This window comes from Dermacentor andersoni, chromosome 1 (assembly GCF_023375885.2).
Source record: "Dermacentor andersoni chromosome 1, qqDerAnde1_hic_scaffold, whole genome shotgun sequence".
NCBI lineage: Eukaryota > Metazoa > Arthropoda > Arachnida > Ixodida > Ixodidae > Dermacentor > Dermacentor andersoni.
Genome location: NC_092814.1, coordinates 273,383,729 through 273,409,252, shown reverse-complemented (window position 1 = coordinate 273,409,252; position 25,524 = coordinate 273,383,729). Strand labels below are relative to the sequence as shown.

General features: G+C 44.6%; 1 protein-coding gene across 3 annotated transcripts in view; it reads left to right on the top strand.

Moving 5' to 3' along the window:
- SLO2 (slowpoke 2) overlaps positions 1-25,524 on the top strand; it is a 488,163-nt gene that overhangs the window by 260,038 nt on the left and 202,601 nt on the right. For all 3 annotated transcript variants that reach the window (XM_055063162.2, XM_055063163.2, XM_055063161.2), the window contains exon 2: positions 14,960-15,039. In XM_055063162.2, the coding sequence (XP_054919137.1) occupies positions 14,960-15,039 (80 nt within the window). The remainder of the gene's footprint in view (positions 1-14,959; positions 15,040-25,524) is intronic.

Here is a 25,524-nt window from a genome sequence, read left to right as displayed (position 1 = left end):
AGTGTTTGTTGGCTTCCTATGATAGGACTAATGAAAAATCGGGCCCCTCGGTTAACCCCTTTCGTCAGATGATTTCAAGTTTCATTACCTTAAAATAATACAGTGATATATATATATATATATATATATATATATATATATATATATATATATATATATATATATATATATATATTGTAGGCATGCTTATGCACTTTTTCCTCATTTGTATATTATCATCAGCATAAGTGTTCCCTTCATCTTCATCGCCTGCGTGGACGCATCAGCGTGGGTTGGGGTTTCGCCGTGTCTCTCAGGTCCAATAAAGGGCCGACCCTAACAGCTACGTCACAAGTGGTGGAATAGCATCGATGCATGCTTCTTGCAGCAGTGACTGCGGTAAAGTTATAAGGGAACAAGGACCCCACGGGCCCAGACATGTTCCACGGAATGACAGACTCCTGAGTATATTTTTTAATTGTCGCCGATAACAAAGAGCCGAGAACTTTAGTCCATATTTTAGCATTCTTTCTTTTTCTCCTTTCTGAATAAATTCAATTGCACTTGAGCGTCTCTCAATTCAAGGCCAGTTGGTTACGAGGCAGTCTCCCCTTTTGATTGCGTCCGAACATTTGCTATGCACAGGACTCCACGTTCGGTTTCTAATGTTTCTCAGCCATTATGTAAAGTCCCGCACTGAACACGACGCGCACGTGGTGAGAACAAGCGTATAATAGCCCGCAGGAGGCGTTCATTGAAACAGGCACTCGTCTTTTACGTCACGTGCTATATACGTCGCATACTATGCGACCCATTATATAGCCCCGAGCAGCGGGTATCATTCTGTCTGTCCAAAAGTATGGCGTTACTGTCTATTTGGTATAGTGTTTACCTTGTAGTAGTTCGGCGATTTGGTTATTTTTCTTCTTTTTCTTCTTTTTCCTCCATACTTCCACCCTGCGCTCCCTCAGTGCAAACACGGGAACGAAAAGTGCGCAAATAAAGCATGACATATACCTCAGGAACTTCTGCAAGCAAACAGGACTCGTCTTGCTATATACATGCTTTCGCCGCACAGCATGCAATAATAAGCAGCAAAGCGACAGCGGAACGTCGCAGAAAGATATTGCCGCTATATATATACGGTAGGGCCTTCCTGGGCCGTAAGAAGGCGAATGACTGCGTTTGGAGAGACCCCGGTTGGTCTCGAGGAACGGCGTCCGGCTTGTCGTGTTTTCCGAGATGCACGGCCCTCGCGGGACGTGCGACAAAAGCCACGTGCGGCCGCAGAACGTCGCTCGAGCTAAGATTGGGGGCCCTATAGGAGAACTCGCTTACCGAAGCAAATGAAAACAAAACAAAACAAACAAACAAACACATAAACAGACAACCAAAAAAACCCTGTAAGGCCTAGGTGTCCAACGGGAAGGAGAAACCGAAGCTTCTCCGGCCGGCATACGTGTCAGCAAAGAACCGGAATCATGAAGAATGAGGCAGACCAATGGCCCTCTTTCCTTGCCTTGAAGTTGTGGAGGCTGCAAAGTATAGATATAGAAAGGCGAGAGAGCAAGCAGGTTACTCGGAAAAAGAGAAAAAGAGGGATAGAGAAAAGAGGAAAAGAGGGAAAAAGAGGAAAAAGAGGACGCCTTCATGGAAACTGGAGGGAAAAAAATCTCAGTGCCCTTCAACTCTCTGAAGAAGGATGACAAGCGGAGGTGTGTATGTGGGCCCCTTAATGGCGAACCGCACCTCCACCGCGCCTCGGCCCGGCATTGCACCATATTTGGGATCGGCCCGCGTATGGGGAGTGCTTAACGCCTGCTTCACCTCCGCCGCGGGTCGGCCCGGCATTGCACCAATTTCGGGATCGGCCCACGTATGGGGAGTGCTTAACGCCTGCTTCACCTCCGCCGCAGGTCGGCCCCGCATTGCACTATCTTCGGGATCGGCCCACGTATGGGGAGTGCGTAACGCCTACTTAACCTCCGCCGCGGGTTGGCCCGGCATTGCACCATCTTCGGGATCGGCCCACGTATGGGGAGTGCTTAACGCCTGCTTCACCTCCGCCGCAGGTCGGCCCCGCATTGCACTATCTTCGGGATCGGCCCACGTATGGGGAGTGCTTAACGCCTGCTTCACCTCCGCCGCAGGTCGGCCCCGCATTGCACTATCTTCGGGATCGGCCCACGTATGGGGAGTGCGTAACGCCTACTTAACCTCCGCCGCGGGTTGGCCCGGCATTGCACCATCTTCGGGATCGGCCCACGTATGGGGAGTGCTTAACGCCTGCTTCACCTCCGCCGCAGGTCGGCCCCGCATTGCACTATCTTCGGGATCGGCCCACGTATGGGGAGTGCTTAACGCCTGCTTCACCTCCGCCGCAGGTCGGCCCCGCATTGCACTATCTTCGGGATCGGCCCACGTATGGGGAGTGCGTAACGCCTACTTAACCTCCGCCGCGGGTTGGCCCGGCATTGCACCATCTTCGGGATCGGCCCACGTATGGGGAGTGCTTAACGCCTGCTTCACCTCCGCCGCAGGTCGGCCCCGCATTGCACTATCTTCGGAATCGGCCCACGTATGGGGAGTGCGTAACGCCTACTTAACCTCCGCCGCGGGTTGGCCCGGCATTGCACCATCTTCGGGATCGGCCCACGTATGGGGACTGCTTAACGCCTGCTTCACCTCCGCCGCGGGTCGGCCCCGCATTGCACTATCTTCGGGATCGGCCCACGTATGGGGAGTGCTTAACGCCTGCTTTACCTCCGCCGCGGGTCGGCCCCGCATTGCACTATCTTCGGGATCGGCCGACGTATATGGGGAGTGCTTAACACCTGCTTCACCTCCGCCGCGGGTCGGCCCGGGATCGGCCCATGTAGGGGGAGTTTTTGTTTCTTCCCCCAACGACACTAAAATTTCCTTGGACGGTCGAGGTATACAGCTTCGCTGTAAAACAAACAAATCGTAAGCAAACCGCAGTGAGCGTAAAAATGAAGGGTTGGTTATTTGGCTGGTTAGAGTGCGAGTACTTGGCGGAAGAAGGTTGCATGACTAATACACGTTGGCGGGTACTTCGTTAAAATTCATGATATAGAGTGTGTAAGCGCGATTGAGCGAGGCGTCGTGCAGTGGCAGAACTTGCAGCCATGCGCCAACGAAGATCGCCAGTTGTTTGTCTGAAAGCGAAAAAATAAGGTCGCTCATCCGGAATAGGAGCAACTTATAAAGTGACTATTGGTCATGTCTCTGTTTAAGAAAAGTTCAATGAATAAATGAACTTCTGCGTGTTATTGTGTGGTTGTGTGAGTGTCTCCCACTCACCGCCAGAGCTGGAAGTGACAAGAAAAAAAAAATCCTGCTAAAGGCGCATTATAACGGATGATTCAATTTGGATTACACGCTGTCGCTTACCTATAATCATGTTTGTGTATGGTTGCACAACAGAAGTGGAAAGCGCTTGGGTATTGTTAGCCTAATTATGACTCCAAGATGTTAAGTGCCCACTTTTTTTTTTGTTCGTGAATATCAGAACAGCGAAATGAAACTGTGTACTACTTGTTGCACAAGAGATCCGTAGTTCTCTTTTTGTGTACTGCAGTGTTGACACTTTAATGCCTCCTTTTCATAAAAGGAATATGAACACTTTTCTCTTTCTAAGACAGCGAAGATTAATTACGTTACACACAAGTGTTAAGATCGTGCTATCAATGTAAAATAAGTTACACCCTTAAAGGTGAATAATGGTGTAAATGTATCTATAACTCACGCCTTCATATCCTTTTTTGGGTCTAGGATGTGTGTTATAGGCACATCTACACCGTTATTCATATTTAGGGGTGTAAATTACTTTACAGTTAATCCGTCGCAGCAGTTCAGTGCCTACTGCGTTGCACTGCTACGTGTGGGTACCAGTCGATCCTCGGCCGCAGCGTTGACATTAGAATGGGAGCCGTCTGTAAGGAAGTCGGCGCATTTAAGTGTAAATGCACACGAAACAACACCAGGTGGTAAAAATATTCAGCCTTCGACTACTTCCTCCCTCATAGGCCTTTTTTGCCACCCTGGGACATTATATCACGCCAATTGTATTGCTATTACAAGGCTCCGTTTCATCAAAAAATAGGACTTGCGTCTTGAGCGATGAAGACGCAAGAACGAAACCTGGCGCTTGATAAATGTATCCGGTCAGTTTGCGAACACGTAAGCGCGTCTGTCAAGCCTAAACTAAGTATACCATTGCGTAGCGTGTAATGTAGAGAATTACGGACGCTAAATCCATGCATGACTTACAATTTTTGAAATGTAATGTGTCTTACGGGTTCCCCTGATAATTAAGACTAGCCAGGAGGAAAGGAGAGTATCGCTCGATATCTCCACTCAAGAACGCCGTGAAAGAAGTATACGACGCTCAAGCGGCGTTCTCGTGCGCGCATACGTAGATGCTGAAAGAGACAAAAATGAAAGTAGTTCTAGACAGCCAGAGCAAAAACTCGGGAGTGAAAGTCATCTTGAGCGGGCACAGTGCCCACTGCTCCGTCACCTTTTACGAGGGCTTATAGAGCACCGCTCCTTGCCCACGTTCATGTTAAAAAACAAACGGGATTTACCGTCTGCCCGCGCGCAAACCCCGGCTGAAGATTAAGGTCCCGCAGGAATTGTCTCTTGCGCGGACGGAAATTAGGAAAGAACCACCTCTCGACCAAATTTGGAAGGAACAAGAAAACAAAGCTTCAAGCAAGGATACAGGCACGACTGGAAACTTCAATCGAAGCACGGAAAAGGCTTTTGTTGGCAGCACGCAAAGAACTGAGGCACAGAAACAAACTGTGCCTTTGTTCTTCCTTTTCTTTTGGCTGTCTCATTCGTTATTTTTTTTCTCTCCCCTATCCTTTCTCATTCTTCTTTCCCACGATGGCTGCTACGCGTTGCCACTCTGATTAACGGCGATAGATTTCACTTCAGCTCGTATTGGTAGCGGCTCTCTATCGACCGCCGCTATTCTCTCTATTATTATTATTATTATTATTATTATTATTATTATTATTATTATTATTATTATTTATTGCATCTATAGAGATAACAACAGTATTTTTTACACCAATACGTTCGTAGTGCACGGTTTAAAAACACCAGCGCCTGTTTTAGCCACGGCGGACTCCGCTTCCGTCACTGCATGAAGACAGTCTCCGACGTCTTGCGGCGGCCATCAAATGATCGCGCAATATTTTCTAATAGATTGCTGTTACTGTCTCTTTCACACTATACTCTGATTCTAACTGGTCTCTTCGGTTCTCAGAACTGGAACAGGCCTATCTTTTCGAGAAATTGCGCAGACTGAAATTGCTGTGGTAATGCAATGGGAATAGAATTGTGTGATTTATGTATTTCGCACCGCGGCATCCTAAACAAGTAATAAGATGAAAAGTGGTAATACAATTAACAAAGACACTTGATTGTGGCTTTGATCTGATTGACTGCCAACAACTTCGAAATATGATAGCACCGGCATTCACGCCAGCACTCAAACTTTTATCAGGCAGACTTCACCTACAAACACCAATTTAAAGGCTACAAGCCTGACCACCAAGAGAAGGGAGGAATAGGAAAGAAGGAGTGAGATTAACTTGAAAAAGGTGCCCAATTGTTTACCTTGTAGTGAGGGAAAGGGTATTCGGTGTTCTACTGAGTGCCATATTTTGTGTCGCTATTCTCCCTTTTTACACAAATTTGTTTCCTTTGCCAAGTGACAAGGAGTAGCCGGTGCCACCATAAAGGCGCCGACCTCTCCTAATATTAATTTCAATAAAGAAGAAAGGAATCGTTGGTGCTTCCACAACCACCAACAGCTCCACTGCAGGCTTACAATGAATAATCGTTATAACAATGTTTTCATATTTCAGTGGAATGCTAATAGCCTTCGAAATAAGTCAGCTGATTTTCGCAAACTACTAGCTCAACATAACTTTCCTGTTTTATGCATACAGGAAGCAGGCGTACGAGATGACTTTCGTCTTTCGAACTATGTTATATATAAATCATCGCGCATTGCTGGAAGTAGTAGAGCGATGTTATGCGTGAGAAAAGACCTGCCGTCCTATTTAATACAGTCGAGCGATTCAAACATACCGGAGTTCGTAGCATGCAAGATATCTTTTAGAAATACAAGCGTCACAGTGATCAGTATTTATCTACAATGTTCTAGCAAAATATCAGTAGACAGCTTGGTGAATGTGTTTGGTATCGCAAACTCACATGTGCTGGTTTGTGGGGACTTCAACGCACATAACGTCATCTGGGGCAGTGAATATAATGATTCCCGTGGAAGCATTATAGAGTCTGCCGCAGAAAAAAGTAATCTGATTGTGTTAAATGACAGCTCTCCAACGTTCTTGCGGGGGTTTCGTTACTCAAGCTGTATAGATGTTACGCTCTGCTCCCAAGACCTTCTTGATGGTGTTGAATGGTCAACGGACATAGAAACGCACGGTAGTGATCATTTTCCGATCCTGGTCAAACATCGCCTCATACGGAGTAAAGGGACCCGCCGCTACTCAAAGTATACTAATTGGCAAAGTTTTCGGCACCATTTAAGTAATTCATTAGGTGAAAATCCGAACTTTCAAAGTTTTGCAAATACATTGTATGAGTCCTACAAGAACTGCACAAAGCAAGTCATTGTTCCAAATGAATACGCTGCAGTCGACGGCGAATATGAATGCCTAAGAGCAATTAGAAGGCGCGCAGAACGGGCTTACCGCCGCAGTGGAAAGCTGGACGACTACAAGATAGCACAGAAAGTTCAGTCAACTTCGCGCAGACGCTTACAAAAATTAGGCACAAGAAAATGGCGAGAATACTGCGCGTCGTTGTCTCCGTTTACTCCAGTTCCCAGAATATGGTCCGTTGTCCGATCTTTTGGTGGTCCAGTTACCCAGAGCCATCCCTTTCGAGCCCTTGCCGTAGCTCGAAGCACTCCGGAAACATCTGTTGCTGACGAATTTTGTCAACTTATATCCAGACCAGGAATTCCGTTTACTTGCCTACAATTTGCGAGTTCGACAACACTAGCAGAACAGAAGCTTCGTGCGTGCTTTATGTCACAACATCCACAACTTGATTATGAGTTTAGTTTAAATGAATTGAAAAGTGCTCTTTCGTCATGCCGTACAAAGACAACCGCAGGCCCAGATGGTGTAACGTATGTGATGTTAAAGAACCTAGGTCCAGTAGGAAGAATGACTCTTTTGGAGATATTTAATGATATCTGGATAAGAGAGACTCTACCGGATTCATGGAAATTAGCTCGGGTAATTCCAGTGCTAAAACCAGGAAAGACTCCACTTTGTCTTGACTCCTACCGACCCGTCAGTCTCACAAGCTGTTTTTCCAAGCTAATGGAGAAGATGATAGACAGTCGACTGCAATGGTGGTGTGAACACACACATGTGTTTTCCGACCACATGACCGGTTTTCGACAAAATCGTTGTACAATGGATGCAGTATTAGATATTGCCACATACGTCGAACATGAACGAAGCTGCGGAAATGTGACAATAGCAGTATTCTTAGACATTCAAAGAGCATTCGACACTGTAAGTCACATACACGTCCTTGCTGGTATGTTAGAGCTTGGCCTACACGGTCGAACGCTGCGATGGGTGTCAAACTTCTTGAAAGATAGAAAAATATTTATGGAAACAATAGAAGGAGAAAGTAATTATCACAGCATCACGCAGGGCGTTCCGCAGGGCAGTGTTCTTAGTCCGTTTTTATTCAATTGTGTCATGGCAGCCTTGCCACAAAAGCTCCCGTCTGGTCTACGGTATTCTCTGTACGCAGATGACATCTGCATATGGGCCTCTGGTTCTAATATACAAGACATTCAAACAACGCTGCAAGAGGGCCTTGATAGCATCGACACCTTTTTAAAAGAAAGAGGCATGAGTCTTTCATACGCAAAGACAGCCGTACTTCCTTTCACTAGACGACAGTTGATTAATTTCCAACTTAGGCTTAACGGGCAAGCTTTGATGTTTGTGAAAGAGCATAAATTTCTTGGAGTTATTCTTGACCGCCAACTTACATGGGCTTCACACATCCGCGCAATTGAAAAACAGACCAATGCAGTAATAAACGTACTTCGGCGACTCGCAGGCACAACGTGGGGGGGATCAGTCTCTTCGCTACTACAAGTTCATAACGCACTCATAAAACAAAAAATTGCTTACTCGGCACCTATTCTCCATGGTTTATCGCAAACTTCTGAGGAACGTCTTCAACGTTTACTAGCAAGGGGGCTGCGAGTGTGTCTTGGGGTTCCGCAGGCTACCTCGAGTTCTTTAGTAATTGCTGAAGCTCGTCACCCCCCATTTCCAGTCATACGAACGGTTGAAACATGCCGACATATTTATCGCATCTTAACCCAACACGAGAAGCATCCATTAAACCTCGCGCTCACCGAAAGAAACAAAAGCAAAATTCACGATGTTGTTCGAGAACATAAAACATTATTACCAAGATTTGAATTATGCAAAGTGGATGTTAGTTACCCTCCCTGGATGTTAACATACCCTGAAATAGAGTTATCGGTTGACGGGATTATATCTAAGAGAGACATGTTCATAGTAGCCGCACAGCAACTGGCACTCTACCAAATTTACTCATTATATCCCCAGTACATCCACGTTTATACAGATGGTTCGTGTCATAAAAATTCCTCGACTTCAGCATTCGTCATTCCACACTTAGCGCTAGAGCAAACATTTAAATTATCCCGGGAGACATCTTCCACCATGGCAGAACTATTTGCAATCCTGTGTGCTTTGCGTTTCATAACTTTAGAAAAACATTCGCAAAAATGGGTTATCTTTAGCGATTCGCAAGCCGCTCTCACATTACTACAGAGCAATAAGAAAAATTCTTTGAACACTTCGATATTGTATGAGACGCTCAAAGAACTTACAAAAGCAAGCGCAATGAACCACGTAATTGCATTTCAGTGGATTCCTGGGCACTGCAATATTCCTGGTAATACTGCAGCGGACGCAGCTGCGAATCGAGCGCACAATAACGCAGAGACAACCAATCTTCCCCTATTGCGTAGTGAAGTCCGTCTGATCCTGAGACAGATTTCTTGTCGTCTCAGCAAAACTACCTGGTTTGACCAGCAAACTAAGAACTCGGAGTTGTACTCAATAGACCCATATATAAACTTAACAATGCCGGAAACTCTAAGAGACAACAGAAAATTTGAAACTTTAGTACACCGGCTGCGTCTTGGTACTGCATTTACGAGACACTTCTTGTACAGAATAAAACGTGTCTCTAGTCCGCAGTGTTCTTGTGGACATCCAGACGAAGATGTGCATCATCTTCTTCTCGAGTGCTCGAAATACGATACACAAAGAGCGGTACTGCAAGCTAATTTGTTTATATTAGACAGAAGACCTTTCACTCTGAAAAAGATACTTGGCCCATGGCCAACTGCGGGCCTTCAAAAAAGAGCGCTTCTTGCTCTGAAAAAGTTTTTAGAGGAGACCAACATTTTGGGAAAATATTAAGCATTGGATGATCCGAATACGCTAAATGAGTTACATAAACGTTGTTCGTGGTGCATAGTTGGTTTATGTGGTGATCGCAACTTTTACGCAATACGTATAATTCTGTCCTGTACTTGAAGTGTATTACAAGTGTTGTTGTGTGTTTTGGCTGTTCAAAACATCGGACTTCATATATGCGTACGTGGACTGAACTCATGCACAGAACTTTGCGACTCATGTACTGTTGGACTGTATATTTTTTACTGATCCGGTGTTCTACTGAGTGTTATATTTAGTGTCGCTATCTCCCTTTTTGCGCAAATTTGTTTCGTCTGCCAAGTGACAAGGAGTAGCCGGTGCCACCACATAAAGGCGCCAACCTCTCCTAACATTCACTTCAATAAAAAAAAAAAAAAAAAAGAAAGAAAGAAAGAAAGAAAGAACCACCTACACGCCATGAGACACTTTACAACGTTCAGTCTGTCACGCAGTAAAAACGGCTCATACAGGACAAGCATTGGGCCTCTATCAAATCCTCACCGTCTGCTACGGTAACTCCCTGCAGAGAAAGACAGCCGGGACGAGGATGCACAGACGAGCGTGCGATTATGAACTGAGAGACTATTACAAACTGACTACGAACTGGCTGGGATTACGAACTGACAGCACTGTGTGGTTGGCAACATCTATTGCGGTGCACTGTTTAGCATTGCCCCTTTAGGAAGCGTGTCTACAACCTTTCGTTTGTCATTTTCTAATAGCATGTCATGGGACAAGCTGCAAGAAATTGAGGAAAGTTAGAAAAATACTAAGTCGACCACGTTGTACGTTCACATTCTACAAGCATTAACTAAGAATAAAAGATCGCAGTTTCGGCACCATCGCACGCCTTCTGGTTGGGTGCTCTCGCTTTATAAAATAAGCATTATGATATTACAGACGAACAAACAGGCAACGAAGATAAGTATAGAGTCGCCGAAGAAAACACGCCTGTCTGTTTTCTGTAGTTCAGAACTTGTTCTAGGCAGAACCGTGCAAAGCACCTAGCCGCGCCCAACGTCAAGTTTGATAGCGGAGTGAGCCCCTTCACGAGAAGGCTAATCACCCGCAGCTCTGAAAGCTCTCGGTTTGTGTGTTCTTAGTCTCGGTTAGCTTTGTCCGTTTCACAAAGTTATTTCTCTCTCTCTCTCTCTCTCTCTTTAAAAAAAGCGAACAAAGCGAAAAAAAAAAACAAAAACAAAAGACGCCCGAGTGGCTGCAGCTGTCTCACCCAGGGTCCGGACGTCCTCATGTTTCAGCAGGAATGCAAGCTCCCTACATTCACGTGACTTAATTAAACGACTCTCATACTCCCGCTGTTCGAGCATCGGGAGTGTCAGGACGTTTAAATAAATCACGTGAAGGATGCCACTGCGTACCGATTACACTTTATGCGACAGACGCGGCGAGGCAGCTTCGCCATCTGGCACTTGCATTCTAGTTAGCCGAGTGGCGTACTGTAGATGCATAGCACCCCAGAGTGCACGATCTCCTAACTCCTAACTAAACCTTTCGCTATTCCGACGCGAGGCACCTTTTCTGGGTTGGTTGTGGTTGGAAGTTGCCTTCACGAAAGTTTATATTCCGCACTAATTAGAATGGCGGACAATGCGTCGTGCGAGGTCTGTAACTGCGAAGAGGACATTGTGCCACGTCCTCGAATTGATTTACGAATACAGCCACTATATCCAATAAATTGGGATGACTGGACGCGCTCATCCATTGCCCGTATACATACGCTACTGGAACACAGCTGCCGCTGATCGTCGGCCCAGAAGGCGGTGGATATACTTTTGTGGTTTCTGCGTGGCGCTGTCCGCCCCCGTTCACGCATATACCTCGTCCTTCCTTGCTCTCTTCTTATCATCTTTCTGTTCCCTCCCTCCAGCGTATAGTGTAGGCAACCAGGCGCTTTTCAGTTTAACTTCCCTACCTTCTTTCTTTGCTGCAACATTCTTCTTCCAAAGTTATGTTGCGAAATACAAAATTGTGACTTCTTTTAAGCGTCGCGAATCGATGACGTTGACTTGATGACGTCGTGCCTTTCACTATAAGTCTGCTTTGTTATGCTTTTACAGAGGTACTTTATTCAAGCAGTTCAAGTCGCAAAGCTCTTCTTACCCTGACGCCTTACTTCTAACGAATAAGAGATAAAAAGTGAGACGAAAGAATATCGCGCGTGCTCAGCGTCTCTGCATAGAATTATACTTCGAAAAAGTCCTTAGCATCGTCAATCTTCTCTAATAGAATAGTGGCACAAGAAGAAAGTCATTATATAAAACAAAACATGGAACTAGCGCAGTGTTAGGTAAAGGTGAACAGGTGTAGTCAGGGACGGGCCGTTCACTACTGAGAGCAAAAAAATTCGCGATCCTTCGCGGTACTTGTGCGTCACCGAGAAACGCCTCAGGGGAGCACAGATAGTAGTTGCGATCACCTGTATCTGCCCAGCGAGTAGCGAAACATGCAGTCTGCTTTTTATAATTGGATAGCTGCTGAAGAAAGTCCCTTTAATTTTTCCTTTTTTTTCTTCTTTTCCTTTCCCGCAGTGACGGGCTTCTTACCCGCTTCTTCAGAAGTTGACGTTAAAATTCAAAATTAAATTATGGGGTTTTACGTGCCAGAACCATGAGCTGATTATGAGGCACGCCATAGTGGGGAACTGCGAAAATTTCGACCACCTGAGGTTCTTTAACGTGCAACTAAATCTAAGTACACGGGTGTTTTCGCATTTGGCCTCCATCGAAATGCGGCTGCCGTGGCTGGGATTCGATCCCACGAAAGAAGTTGACGTTTACAGGGCGCATGTATTTCATCCCCTCTGAATTCTGTGGCCCGTCTTAATGTGCCTCGGCACGGCTGCTTCCCAAGAATTGCGACCAGAATATAGACAAAAAAGCCGTTTCGCATTGCATGAGCCGATATTGATGTTTTCTCGCGCGATGTTTGCGCCTGTCGTTCGCATCTGCCCTGCTGCGCGAACGCCCCCGATATTTCCGCGAATCAAGCTATCAAAACTATCAACTATTCGAAACTATCATGCTGATAGTTTTCGAATGATTTCTCGCGAATGATTTCGGATGAGCCCAGTTTTACCACATGCACTGACTAAACGCGAAACTCGTGCAAACATTTGTCTGGTTGCGAAGTTTGTTTCAAAAGGACGGTACGTTGGGCACGTTGGTGAACCATACTGAAAGCTACTGACAGCGTGAAGCGACTCGGATGACACAGAGAGGACACTGGGCTTGCCCGTGTATCTTTTCTGTGTCGTTCGTGTCGTTTCGCGCTGTCAGTAGTTTTCAGAAGTTTGTTTGCTTCTTTGTTTGTTCGTTTGTTTGTTTGTTTGTTCGTTTGTTTGTTTGTTTGTTTTCATCCTGTGCACAGTATTTATAACGACGCTGGGTGATTATACTACGCTTCATTTTTCTAATATCTCAATCCCATCATTTTGCTTTTGACCCCACAAGTTCCAAGGTACCATTTCTGATACACTGAATTTCATGCCCTGAAATTAAGTTTGTAAACAGGGATAATGTGCCTCAGAAAGGCTCGCCAACGTTTCGATAGTCCTATCGAAACGTTGGCCAGCCTTTCTGAGGCACCTTATCCCTGTTTACCAACTTTATACCACAGTGTGCTATTCCTTCTGTCAGCCCTTTTCTTGATTTTGGACTTCCATGATTTGATTTAAGCGCAGTAAACTTTACGCAAAGCCCGTGGTACCGTTCTTGGTACGCTGCAGGGAGTATATAGTTCTGGGTAGTTCAGCAAACCAATAATTACTTAATTAATTATTTAATTACGTTAACCAATAATTCTCGCTCAATTTTCGCTTCACATTCTCATTTCTTTATTATTTTTTTTAATTTTCGTACAGGTGTACTCTCTCCCTCACCAGAACTAAATGGAAACAAGTAATAATTCTGTTCGATGTGGTATGGTATTTGGATTTTTGTGTGGTTAAACAGAACATTTAATCCTTTATCGTCTAGGGCGCGCTGCAACTATGCGAGATTTGTGGGATTTGCGGGATAACCAAACAGTAGGCTTCAAGGAGCCCTTGATAAACATTGAAGGACCAATAGGCGAAAATGACGCGTCACGGCGTGCGTGCGAATACTTGAGCTGTTGTGCAAGTCTACATAATAGTTTGCTGTATGGCAGCCGGCACGGAACATGTACTCGACAGCTGGCAGCCTCAATGTTTTACTTACTGAACCACGCATGAACCGGCAGCAGATGTCGCCGAAACCAAAGTAAAAAGAGAAGAGCGTAGTGCTGGAATGACGTATAAATATGGCAGCCATGACGTACCGCCATCCTCCGATTGCCGGCATTACCTATCAACACAGCCTTCGAGATTGCCTACATATCTTTCTAGCAGTGATGAGCTTTGCGTTTTCATAAACCACCGTTCCTGAATTTTGTCTGTGTTGACGTGATCCTCGGGACTCGGAAGTCCTTAAGACGAAAATAGCCCAAATGTAGCCATGTAGCCAGCCCAAAATTTTCGACGCCAACCCGCATAAAAAGTAGCCCAATTTGGCTATTAATAACCCTACTGGCATCGTGTTCGCGCTTCTCCGCAGGCGGGCGACAACGCGCATGCGCAAGCAAACATCTCATGGGCCAGCGGTGAGGTGACGCGCTAGTTCAGAGCCAGGAGCAGCATAAGCACGCATGAAGGTAGCTTCGAAGGAACCTTAGGCTGAGGAAGCACCAAGGAAACCTTCACAGAGGGCCCCTTAGTAGGGAAGCTTTTAGAGTGACATAAGGTGGGCCGCACAGCAATGAAGGCTTCCTTACTGACGTAAGGAGGATTTCATTGTTTGGGCCTAATACTTTCTCTACGTTTTCTTTTTTTGTGTGTGTGTGTGTGCCCTGCGACGAGGAGTAGATTACTCCACTAAAGGCACCCGCCTATTCTTTAAATTCACATCAGTAATACGAAAAAATTGAGGTGATGGCGAAGTAACAGGTCTCGAACGTCTCCCAAGCAGGAAAAGCTTGTGGCAACGGCTGAGATGTCCCTCATTGTAGAATCTCCGTCACATCTGTCCATAGACACACGCTTGAGTGGAACGTTGACGTAAGACAGGCGTACTTTGAAGACATTTGCAATTTGAGAACTGCTGCTTGGTATGGCACGGTGCAATACCCGTGGACATGAGCATTGTCTCTGAAACCCAAGAGCTTCGCTCAATCGTCACCTCTGTTGCTCTACGGCAAACAAATCCAACACTTTTGACAGGCATTGATGTTGGCAACGCTTGCGCGCGTGTGCGTTTGTGCTTTTGTATTTCCGTTTATCTCGCAATTCAAATCGGAGCTGTTTATCCTACTTCCACATAAAACTATGCACTAAGACGGAATCTGCATCTTTGTTTCTCCTTTCCCAGGGTTCGTGTAGAGTTCTATGTGAACGAGAACACGCTAAAGGAGCGGCTTCACCTCTACTTTATCAAGAACCAGCGATCCAGTAAGTGTCTTATTCTTTTAATTTCCTTGCGTACGATTTAATGCGCGCTCCTGCGAAGATGACAACTTGCACATTTCTTGGACTGTAATGCACGTTGTTTCGATCTTGCGCTTAGACTGCTCGTCTTAGTTATGATGCCCTTCTAAGGAAAAAGAACGCTGCTGTAAACATTCGAGTGGACCTGTAATCAGTTTGGCCTGCGAATACGACAAAGTGTACATAATGATGATAGTGCATCGGCCATAGAGAAGTTAATGAACCACGTTCACTGCCTGTTGTGCAGACCAACCGTAACAAACGTCCGGAAAACTCCTATGACGCAGTACCTTTCTGTTAATTGCAACTTCGCATAGTATAACGTACTGTCGTTTACGGAGTGTTACAAAAAAAAAAAGGAAGACGTAAGACGTCAGTGTAAACAAACCATGCAGTATCTGTTATAAAAATGGATCTACCGTTGTAAGGTGGTAGAGTACACTACCATGTTATTAGCCCCTCGTATACACAACCTATTACTACGTAATGTATGCAGAACGGCGCGTGGTACCCAGTGTTCAAAAGAACAGACGACAGGCTAACCAAATACTAGAAGCTCCCTCTAGTTATAGGAAAGGAAGTAAAAGCGGGTTTGTTTATTCACATGGCGCGGTGGTTCAACGGTTATAGCGTTTTGCCGCTGAGCACGAGGTCGCGAGTTCTAGTCTCACTCACGGCAGCAGGATTGCGAATACGAAAACGCACGTATACTGAGCATTGCGTGCACGTGAAAGAACCCTAGGAGGTCAAAATCAATCCGAAGCTCTCCACTGAGGAGTATGCTATAGCCACTTGGGGCCCTATAACGTAAAACTATTCTAATATGTTTCTATTCCAATCTCCTGACGTCAAATTTGCGTTACCACCGACGCAAGCACCGGGCCGTCACCCGCAGGGTTGTCTGTACAGACCAATCAAACACTCTCCTCGTCCATAGGAGGTCAGTTCTGTTTGCTTTAAACCCGAATAGCATTGCCTACACTGAGCGGCTTGTCTTATCTAATTGGCTGATGAAAGGCGTGGAGCACGCTCAAGTGGAGAGGGATTCGATGGGACCGAGCCAGGGCACTGAAAATCGATAACCGGATGCAGAGGGTGGTGGCGGCGTCTGCGATTGGTCGACTTTCCCTTACTTAGCTTGTGGTGGCTGGTCGAAAATCACTGCGGCATGCAACGGAAGCTTAAGAATGACGCTAAAACTGACCCTTAGCAAAGAAGAGTTGGCAGAAAGAGGTGGTAAACGTGCCGAAAGTGCTCGAAAGCGTTACACGGCCACGCAAGAAGTTTTATTATACGCAAATACACCCATGCTCTCCGGCAGGTGCGAGTAGCCAGCGTCTCAGCGATCGGCGGCAGCCATCTTTTATTCCTTTCGGAACGGGGCAGCCTGCGGCTATTCTGAAGAAAATTCAGTTTTGTTGGGCATATTAATGCATCTTTATCGCGTACACGTCACTTTGACGCGGTGAGTTTGTGCGGTTTTGTGACGTCGCGTGACAGGCAGGTCAAGTGGGTGCAGCCCGAAAACATTTTACCAATAGCCGAGGGCTAATGGCGAAAAGGGGTCGAATCAGAAATAACTGTTTTTCTTTTTTCTGTCAAATCATGCATAATCAGTGTGTACACATCATATCAGATGGGGAGCTATCGCGGTTTTCGTGACGTCGCGTGACAGACAGATGAAGTGGGGGTGGTCGAAAAAAGTTTTTGACCAATCGTGGAGGGCTGATAGCAGAATTGGAATAGAAAATTTTGGAATAGTTTTACGTTATAGCGGCCTGGGTTGCATTTTGGCGTTAAAATCCCCCAATAAATTGCTTATTAATTTATGTGACACCTTACATACCTATAATACACAGTGCAACATTGACCCGGTCCGAATGAATAGCCGGGGCCGATGCGATCATACACAAGTGCATGGTTGTTTTAACAAGACATTTTTGCACCTGGCGGGCTTTAACCATGCCCAAGTAGTACGACACTTTCGCGCACGCTTTCGGGGCTAAAGGTATGAGGCCGAGCGTTCAGAATGCGTCTCTCAAGTAAGATGATTACCTCATTGGCTGTCGTTCTGCATGGCTCTAGCCACTAATGTCATCAACTAGTATCAATTATAATTAAAGGACCCGCGCAAAAATGGTCAGTCGTGCATATTACACGTGCGTAATACAATTTTTGTGACTATAGGTCCCAAGGCTACGCGCAAATTTATTCCGGACCGGGTATATTGCATTCTGGCCGCAGATATATCCGCACCGGATAGTTAATATATTTTTCTGACTGATTTCGACACATCCTAGACGTGCCATGTGCTTTTGAGCTGGCTAGTTCATTGTTCTCGCGTGTTGAATGGGCGCTGTGAACAGCTCGTAAACAGGTCAATGGACGGGACATTTCACGTGTATATATATATATATATATATATATATATATATATATATATATATATATATATATATATATATAAACAAAGCTTCGCACGACCGCCATGTTTCCTGCGTTACATACATACATATATATATATATATATATATGTACGTATATATCTAACGCAGGAAGCATGGCGGTCGTGCGAAGCTCTGTTTGTTGCAAACCTCGTCTTCCTCCTTCACCACTATTGCGCCGCACCGTGTTGGTGCTGTTCCCCCCCTAGAAAATCGTAGGTGTAAAGGCGGATGATATCGCCTTAATCTCCCCACATAAACGATGTCAGTCTGGCGACCAAATGGGGTCACGCTGCGGTCGATCTCGTAGTTTACAGCAGATATTTTGCGTATAATCGCATATGGTCCTTCCATTACTGCACTGAGTTTACCGCGGTTGGGGTGCCAGGGTGTCTCGTATAGAACGCAGTCCCCCACTTGAAGCTCTGAAGGAAGAAATCTCTTGCCATATATGAGTTTGTTTTTCTCGTGATATGCTAGGGAATTGCGAACCGAGTTTGCGCGAGCTTCCTGCAGGCTTTCGGTAACGTTGGAGAGGAGCTGGGGGTAAAAATAAGAAAGTTCGCAAACATACACCTTGGATGACATGCGATGTTATTCATATTAAACGCAAGGTAAAAAGGTTAAAAAGGAAGCATGGGAATCCTGTTAAAATAAAGGAGGCGCAGAACTCTTTGGAACAGAAGGTGACTGCTGCAAAGAGTTACTATTATAATTACTCTCTGCCTAACTTTATTAAAAATGATCCCACAAAATTCTGGAACGATACGAAGGAAAAAAAAAGAAACCGATTTCACAGATAATAATTGAGGGCACACCAATAACTAATGACGACGACATAACACAGCATTTTAATGAGTACTTTCAAAGTTTCTTTGCAGTGTCAGATGGTTGCATTACTATGCTTCCTGTGAAACAGGTATTTGATGTGGATTATATTTCTTATGCTCGAATTGTCAGCATGTTGGTAAACCTGAAAACCAAAGCTTCTTGTGGCCCTGACGAAATCCCAAACATCTTTGTAAAACGCTATCCTGAACTTATTGCCAGCTTCCTTGTAAGATTTGTTTCTGTTTCTCTGCTGTCGGCACAACTGCCCGATGAATGGAAAGTGGCCCGAGTTGTTCCAATATTTGAAAAGAGGGATCGATTAAGATTACAAAATTATCGTCCCATTTCTCTGACATCACAATGCTGCAAGCTCTTGGAGCACATCGTGACAAACTATATAAAGGAATTCTTGGCTTAAAGCAATGTGCTCACGGAGCTTCAGCATGGTTTCAGAAAGGATTATTCGACTGTAACGCCATTGGCATCAGTGATTCATTCGTTTGCTTTATCTCTCGACAATAATGGCCAAATGGATGTAATTTTTTTAGATTTCAGAAAAGCCTTCGATAAGGTTCCGCACGACAAATTAATCTTCAAACTTAGAATTATTGGCATACCTGACATTTTCATAAACTGTACTATTGCTTAACTAACCAAACGCACTCAGTACGTTACAACTGGTGAACATAGCTCGGACACTCTCCCAGTCACATCAGGACTGCCCTAAGGTAGTGTCTTGGGGGCTTTGTTAACATCCCAGTTTCTGCCCCATACGTTGCAATGATTGTGCAATGCAATGATTGTGTACTTATCTTTTCAACTACAGTGGTAAGCTCCCACTCAGGATTTGGTAATGCCCGCCGTATGCATTCTTTCACTAAAGTTGTTCGTACCTTGTTTTATGTTCTTGACAAAGTTATTCCTCGGAATTTTGAGAACGACAGCCCACAAACAAATGTAATGAAACAAAACACCGGCAGCGCATGCCTTTTATGTTAAATCTTCTCAGGCTGAAATATTAAAAATCCGAAACAATACCAGAAACCTGAAAATAATGTTTTATTTTTATTTTTTTGGTCCGTCTGTGCACAGCCTCAGGGATCGGCACATGCAAGAGGCCGCGTTTCTACCAGGAAGTTCGCCTTCGTGCATAGCGTTCCCCACCAGCGTCTCCCGGTAAACATTGCGGTTACATAAGCTGCAGTTGCCGGGAAACGTGAGAAGCAGTCAGGGATCTTTAAATGCTATCGCGTTCCACTTTAAAGGCCAAGCATAAGCGTCCTCCAAAAAGTGGATGAAAAAAAAAAAACAACTTGCCGCAGGTAGAGAACGATGCCACGACTTGGCACTACGGGTCTTTGCGGCTGAGAAAGAATTTTGTGATTTGGTTGGAATCCGTCAGCGTAGGTGTATCAGAAAACCATATAGAAGTTCGATATACCAAATCCAAAGCAGCCTTGCACGTCATAAATATTGAGAGGAACTACAGAAGCTGTGTCATATTGAATTTTCTATTTGCTCGTGATTTGTGGTCGCATACCTTTCGTTTCCAGCTTCATTGAGGAAGTTTCGCATATGAAAAATACAGAAACCTCTTGCGCAGTGACTGCGCAGGCATTGTGTAATGGCTGAAGCGATGCAATGCCATGGTATAGTGTTTTCGGCCAACACGTTCAGATGATGGTTGTTGGAACTAAGCAACTCTTCGAAGACACCGTGCGCTTATATATGCCAAAATCCTGGACATGTTCGTGTACCCGCCTTTTATTTATTTATTTATTTATTTATTTACTTATTCGTTTATTTTTTACTTATTATTTGTTTGTTTATTTGTTTGTTTGTTTGTTGCTCCGAGATGTCGGTGCTTAAAAATAGCGCAAGCCAGCAATGAAGAGAATGGAAGCCACAAACGTGCACACCGAGTTAGATCAGAATAAAACCTAAGCACATAAAGTCATTTTACAATGAATCATTTACACCACAACCCTTTTTCGACAATATTTACCACTTTAAAGGGGAACTAAAAAGGAAAATGTTTTCTTCTGTATCAGTAAATTGCTCTTACAGAATACCAAAAGCACCACTCTTACCGCCACAATTCACTTGGTAAGTCAGTAAAAACGAAACGCACAAAATACTGGTGGCGACGCTGCCTTGAAGCTCACGCACCAACTTACCGTGACGTCATGCATTTTGACGGCGTCTGCTAAGTCCTAGTTGATCCCGTAACGGCAAAGATCGACTGCATTGAGTTCTAAAGGAGCCAAAGACTGAATATGGCAAGTTGCGCGAACCTTTACTGAGCCAACGCGGCTCAACTAAAAATGAAGGTAGTGGGTTCGCCCGAAAGGCTAATTTGATATCGATTGCAATATCAAATTAGCAGACAGGGATACGAAGTATACATAGTACTTTTATCGGCCGTATCAACTTGTAAACATATTGTTGTTAACTAAATTAACAAGCATGGTGTTGGCGCGCCCAGCAGATATGAACAGATCACGCTCGGTGACCGCGGACACTCGCTCTCAAAACGCTGGCGTGAGGAAACGCGGCAGCAGCAGCGAGCGAAGTGACCTTCGTGCAGTTTACCGCTTCAACGCAAACTGAGCGCCGAGAACACACAATACCACCTAGATTAGCTAATCTAGGTGGTATCAGAACACACTTCGCGCACAAAGCTGCGTGCCGCCAACGCACCTAGACTGCCCCCAACGCAGATCGCTCTCAACATATGGCCGCACGACCGCACGCAGCTGCCACATGCGCAGTTGAAGCCGGAGTAGAACGCCGCCCTCCTCCCTCCCCTCGGTGCTTCGCAACGTTGGGTGCCTCGCGCGCGACGGAAGACGGCGCGCTTCCTCCCTGCTTCGCTTCCTTTCACATGTGCTAGATTGAGCCGCGATCGTCGGCTCTCCTCGTACACTTTCACTGACACAGACAGCGTAGGGCGCCTGGCGATGATTTTATCGCCCTTGGACTTTACACGGAACATCACGGCAACGGCGACAGCACAAATGCGCCTGGAGTGTCCATATAATTGCTATTGCAATAATACTTTGAAATCAGTGATGTCTCAGTGACGTACTGGCGTTGCGGTTACGGCGCAAAATGAAAAAAAAATGAAACTTTGAGCTTTATTTTCTCTTTTAATAATCGACCTATTATCGTGCATTTCACGGCAACAGAGTTTTCAAAGAACACTTTTTCAGTAAAAATTGGTTTATTGTTTTCCTTTGGTGTCCATTCAAGAAGTGTCTAAAGGGCCATGCATTAACGCTCGAATTTTCCATAGACCTGTGGACGATGAGGGGCCTTCCGTCTGATGCCATTAGACCCCTTTCGACATCTTTCAGAACCGTTTCAGAATCGCCTTTCGGAACCGTGTGGCCGCAAGTGCAATACGGACAATTAACACAGCAAATATTGTACAAAGATGGTGAACCAAGCCTAAAGCGGCAAATTGAGGCTTCGTGCGTGCGTGCGTGCGTGTGTGTGTGTGTGTGTGTGTGTGTGTGTGTGTGTGTGTGTGTGTGTGTGTGTGTAACTTTGATTCCACCATGTCTATGCGCATTCCCGGCTTATTTCCTCCTTAATGTGCGGCTCAAATTGTGTTTCGATGTAGAAAGACCCGATGTTATGATGTTTTAGTGATGCCTCAGAGCTGCAATGTGTTCATATATTATACTGCAATGAATATCTGCGACATTATTATGTGATGCGCTTCGCTTGCTTTTGAGAGTTACTTCATTGCATTTTACATTAAACGCTGAATTATGTGGCCTTTTTTTTCATATTATCTAGAGGCGATCATGCTGCTTGGCAATCGCAGACGATTACCATTTCACTCGCTTTCCATACATAATTTATTAATCGTTGCAGCGATAACGTGGGAAAATGTTCCGCTGTGGTGGACGATGTTGTGTGAGGCAGCTTTAAGTTTGTTTTTGGTTCCATTCTGGGATGACATACGCAGAGCTACAATAATTAGTTTGTCAGTAACCATCCATATATGGCTCAAAACTAATCCGGTTATCGGAAATGCATTTGATACGCGTATAAAAGCAGTTGTGAGGCTCCGAGCAATTTCATTTTTCATGAAACATGCATACCTTGAACTGTGAATTGCAGGTGCGAGTGAATGCCTTACATACACGCAAGCTACCCGTGGTAATGTCATTTGTGCAGAGTGGTGCTGAAAATGACCCGATGCTTTTATAACTGCCTTTGTGCACGCAACACTATTATAATGTAGGAAAACATCAATACAATGAAATGTTTGTGTGCGGAAGACCGGTCGATGAAGCTTTGTGTCGTTTGCTTGATAACCGTCATCAGATATACAGGGTGTTTAATTTTATCGTTAACAGAACTATTAAGAATCACCTTTGACATATAGTACAATTCTACTTCTTGAGCTAAATTATTCTGAGAGGCAGATATAAAAGGCATAAGAATTTGACTAATTAACACATTATTGCTAATTATATTTTAGACTAATTACTTTACGTCCCATACTGCAATTTTCATATTGTAGCCGTTGACATTTAAAGTCATATCTATTTGGAACGAATTCTGAGAATGAAACCAGTTTCAAAATATGCGTTCAGAGTGTTCGCGACAAAACGCATTGGATAAGTGGAACTGTTCATTTTTACGGCAAGTTTGACTGTGCTTATCTGAAAACTGGTGTTAGATTCAAAATGCGTTCCAAGTGGATGTGCCTTGTGAAATCACTGGCTTCAATTCGTGTGTTGCAATATACGTACTAAAATATTTAGTTGCAAAGTCAATTAGTAAGGTTTTCTTAATTAGTCATTTATGCTTATTGATTTGCAGTGCAATTAATGTATAGTTCTTCGCGTATTCTAGTTCAATAAATAGAGTTGTGATAAATGCCACTAGCAATCTATAAAAATTTTGCTAACGTTAAATAAAATACCCTGTATATCCCTCGTGAAATCTGTTATATGGTCGAAAACTTATATGTTTGTTTTAGTGCAGTATATAAGCTACTACAGCTGAAGGTATTATCGCATCGTCCTCAGTCTCCAGGCAAGATAGGTACGAATCGTGGTGAAGTGAACGCTACGGGATCGTTGCTGTCCGCGCTGCTCATTTAACTGTGCAATAAGTTAAATCCATATCACATCCCTTTTAATTAAGTTTTCACGAATTTATCGCTTAGCAGGGGCTAGCTACTTTTGTTGCTGATAATTTCAATTTCGTTATGCAAAACACAACCACTGAGGGCTGCATCAGCTGGAACTGTCACGTTTCTGGTAGTTCTTACAAACAAAAAATGCTCAGGCAACGCCAGATGCTTGTATTCTATTTGCACTACGTAAACCTACATTGACAATATTCCTTTAGCTTTTACACGCTAAACAATAGCCCTGCAATCAGTGCCAGAGGTATTTCCGGCTAGAGAAGCGACAGAAGCCCATTGTCGGATATGCCCACTTTCACTCAAGAACTGAAGGTTATGGCATTTTTCAGTTCATCTTTCTTCCCAGAGTAAACACAAGTGGGAAAATTTCAGCCGAAAGAGAAGGAAATATTGCAAAGAGCGCCCCAGTTAAATATAGTTCCAGTACAGGAACACTACTTGGATGTTTTTCCGCTTAATGTATAACGTCTACTCAAGGCAGCTGATTTCCATTCCCATCGATTTTCGTGACACGCCACAGATATTTTCCTCTGTGCGACTGATATTCACTCGTCCGATAAATTAAACCCATCTTCTACGAATTTCGAATATAAGGAGGCAGGAGCGCACTGTTGGAAATTCCTTCTTCGGCCTTGCAACAGCTGGCGTTTGATGTTTGATGTGCCAATGACGCATGGTGCTTGCTCTCCCGTTTCTATATTAAGAAAGAAAGAAAGAGGCTAAAGCCTACGCTTTATAGCGTGAAGCGTCAGCCTTTCAGCTGACTGAAGCGTGAATATGACGCCCTCGCTGCCATTTACTTGGTCAATTTGGTTGAGCTAATGCCGCCGCATGAGGCAGTCTAGATTTTCAGGCTTGACAGCATCCATCCCCGCCGTGATTAAATCTGGTGGCCACGTATTTCTCTGGGTAAACGATCGAGTTTTGGAAAAGGGCTCTTTTTTGTTTATTTGAATGATTTCATCCCGGTTTTCTTACTAAAACCTTTTCGCTTCATTCGTATGCGCAGCGCACACCGCGTTTCCATATTTAGCCACGTACTTCGCATCATCTGCAGCATCCCTTCTTTATCGAGCTCCCGTGGTCCTGCTCTGAGTAGATGATCTTGGTTATGATGGGTAATCGAAAGCCGGGGAAAAGAGATAATTAGGCGGCAGTGCAAGGCAGGAAACTATATACCATAGGATAATCGGCTAGGATGCCGTATTTGGTTTCCTGCTATATAGTGAGCAACATACTGAGGGCGGCGATAAGGTGGATGAGGCAGTGGGTTATATAGTATACTATACGGAAGCACTGAGGTGATTGAAAATGTTGTGTTCCTTTTCCCTCAAGAGCCTCAAATTAGCGGAACCTCGAGGCCGCATGCGCTGCGGCGACACTTCATCTAATTCGTTCGCTCGTCGTCTTCCCCGCTCCTTATTGTCATTAGCTAATGGCGAAAAGCACTTTGCCGATAATACGCAGTAGTTGCGCCTTTTCCCATTATTTACTGTATGCTCATCGCTTGCGTCTGAGACCTCCCATAGAAGCAAAAAAAAAAAAATAACTATAAAGAAACGCAAATAGCACTGATAGTTTCTCTCTTCGATAATTTCCTTTCTTGAACGAGAAAATGAGATGGGCAACCTTCGATATCAGGAGACGGTCTTGCGGTCAAGCAAGAAAATGTGTCTTGAGACACTGTACAACGTTTCTTACTGTTTTTTTTCTTTATTGTTGCATTTTCTTACGTACAGGTGCCAACTCCTCCGCATTTTCTTTGTTTACCTCGGGATTAGAAGTTGGATGGTAATGTTTACGACCGGTCCGGTAAACATTGGACTCCACGAAAAATTAAGATTCAAAAACCACAACATTTTAGATTCTGTTAGTTACCGGTCTGAGATGTTAAAGTGCGCGTCATAATTAATGATCGCAGTAAAAATACTGCGAAGACGGCATATTTTAGGCTTCTTTTTCCGTCATGTGAAAAGGAGAAGAGCAATGTGTTGATGAGGAAGA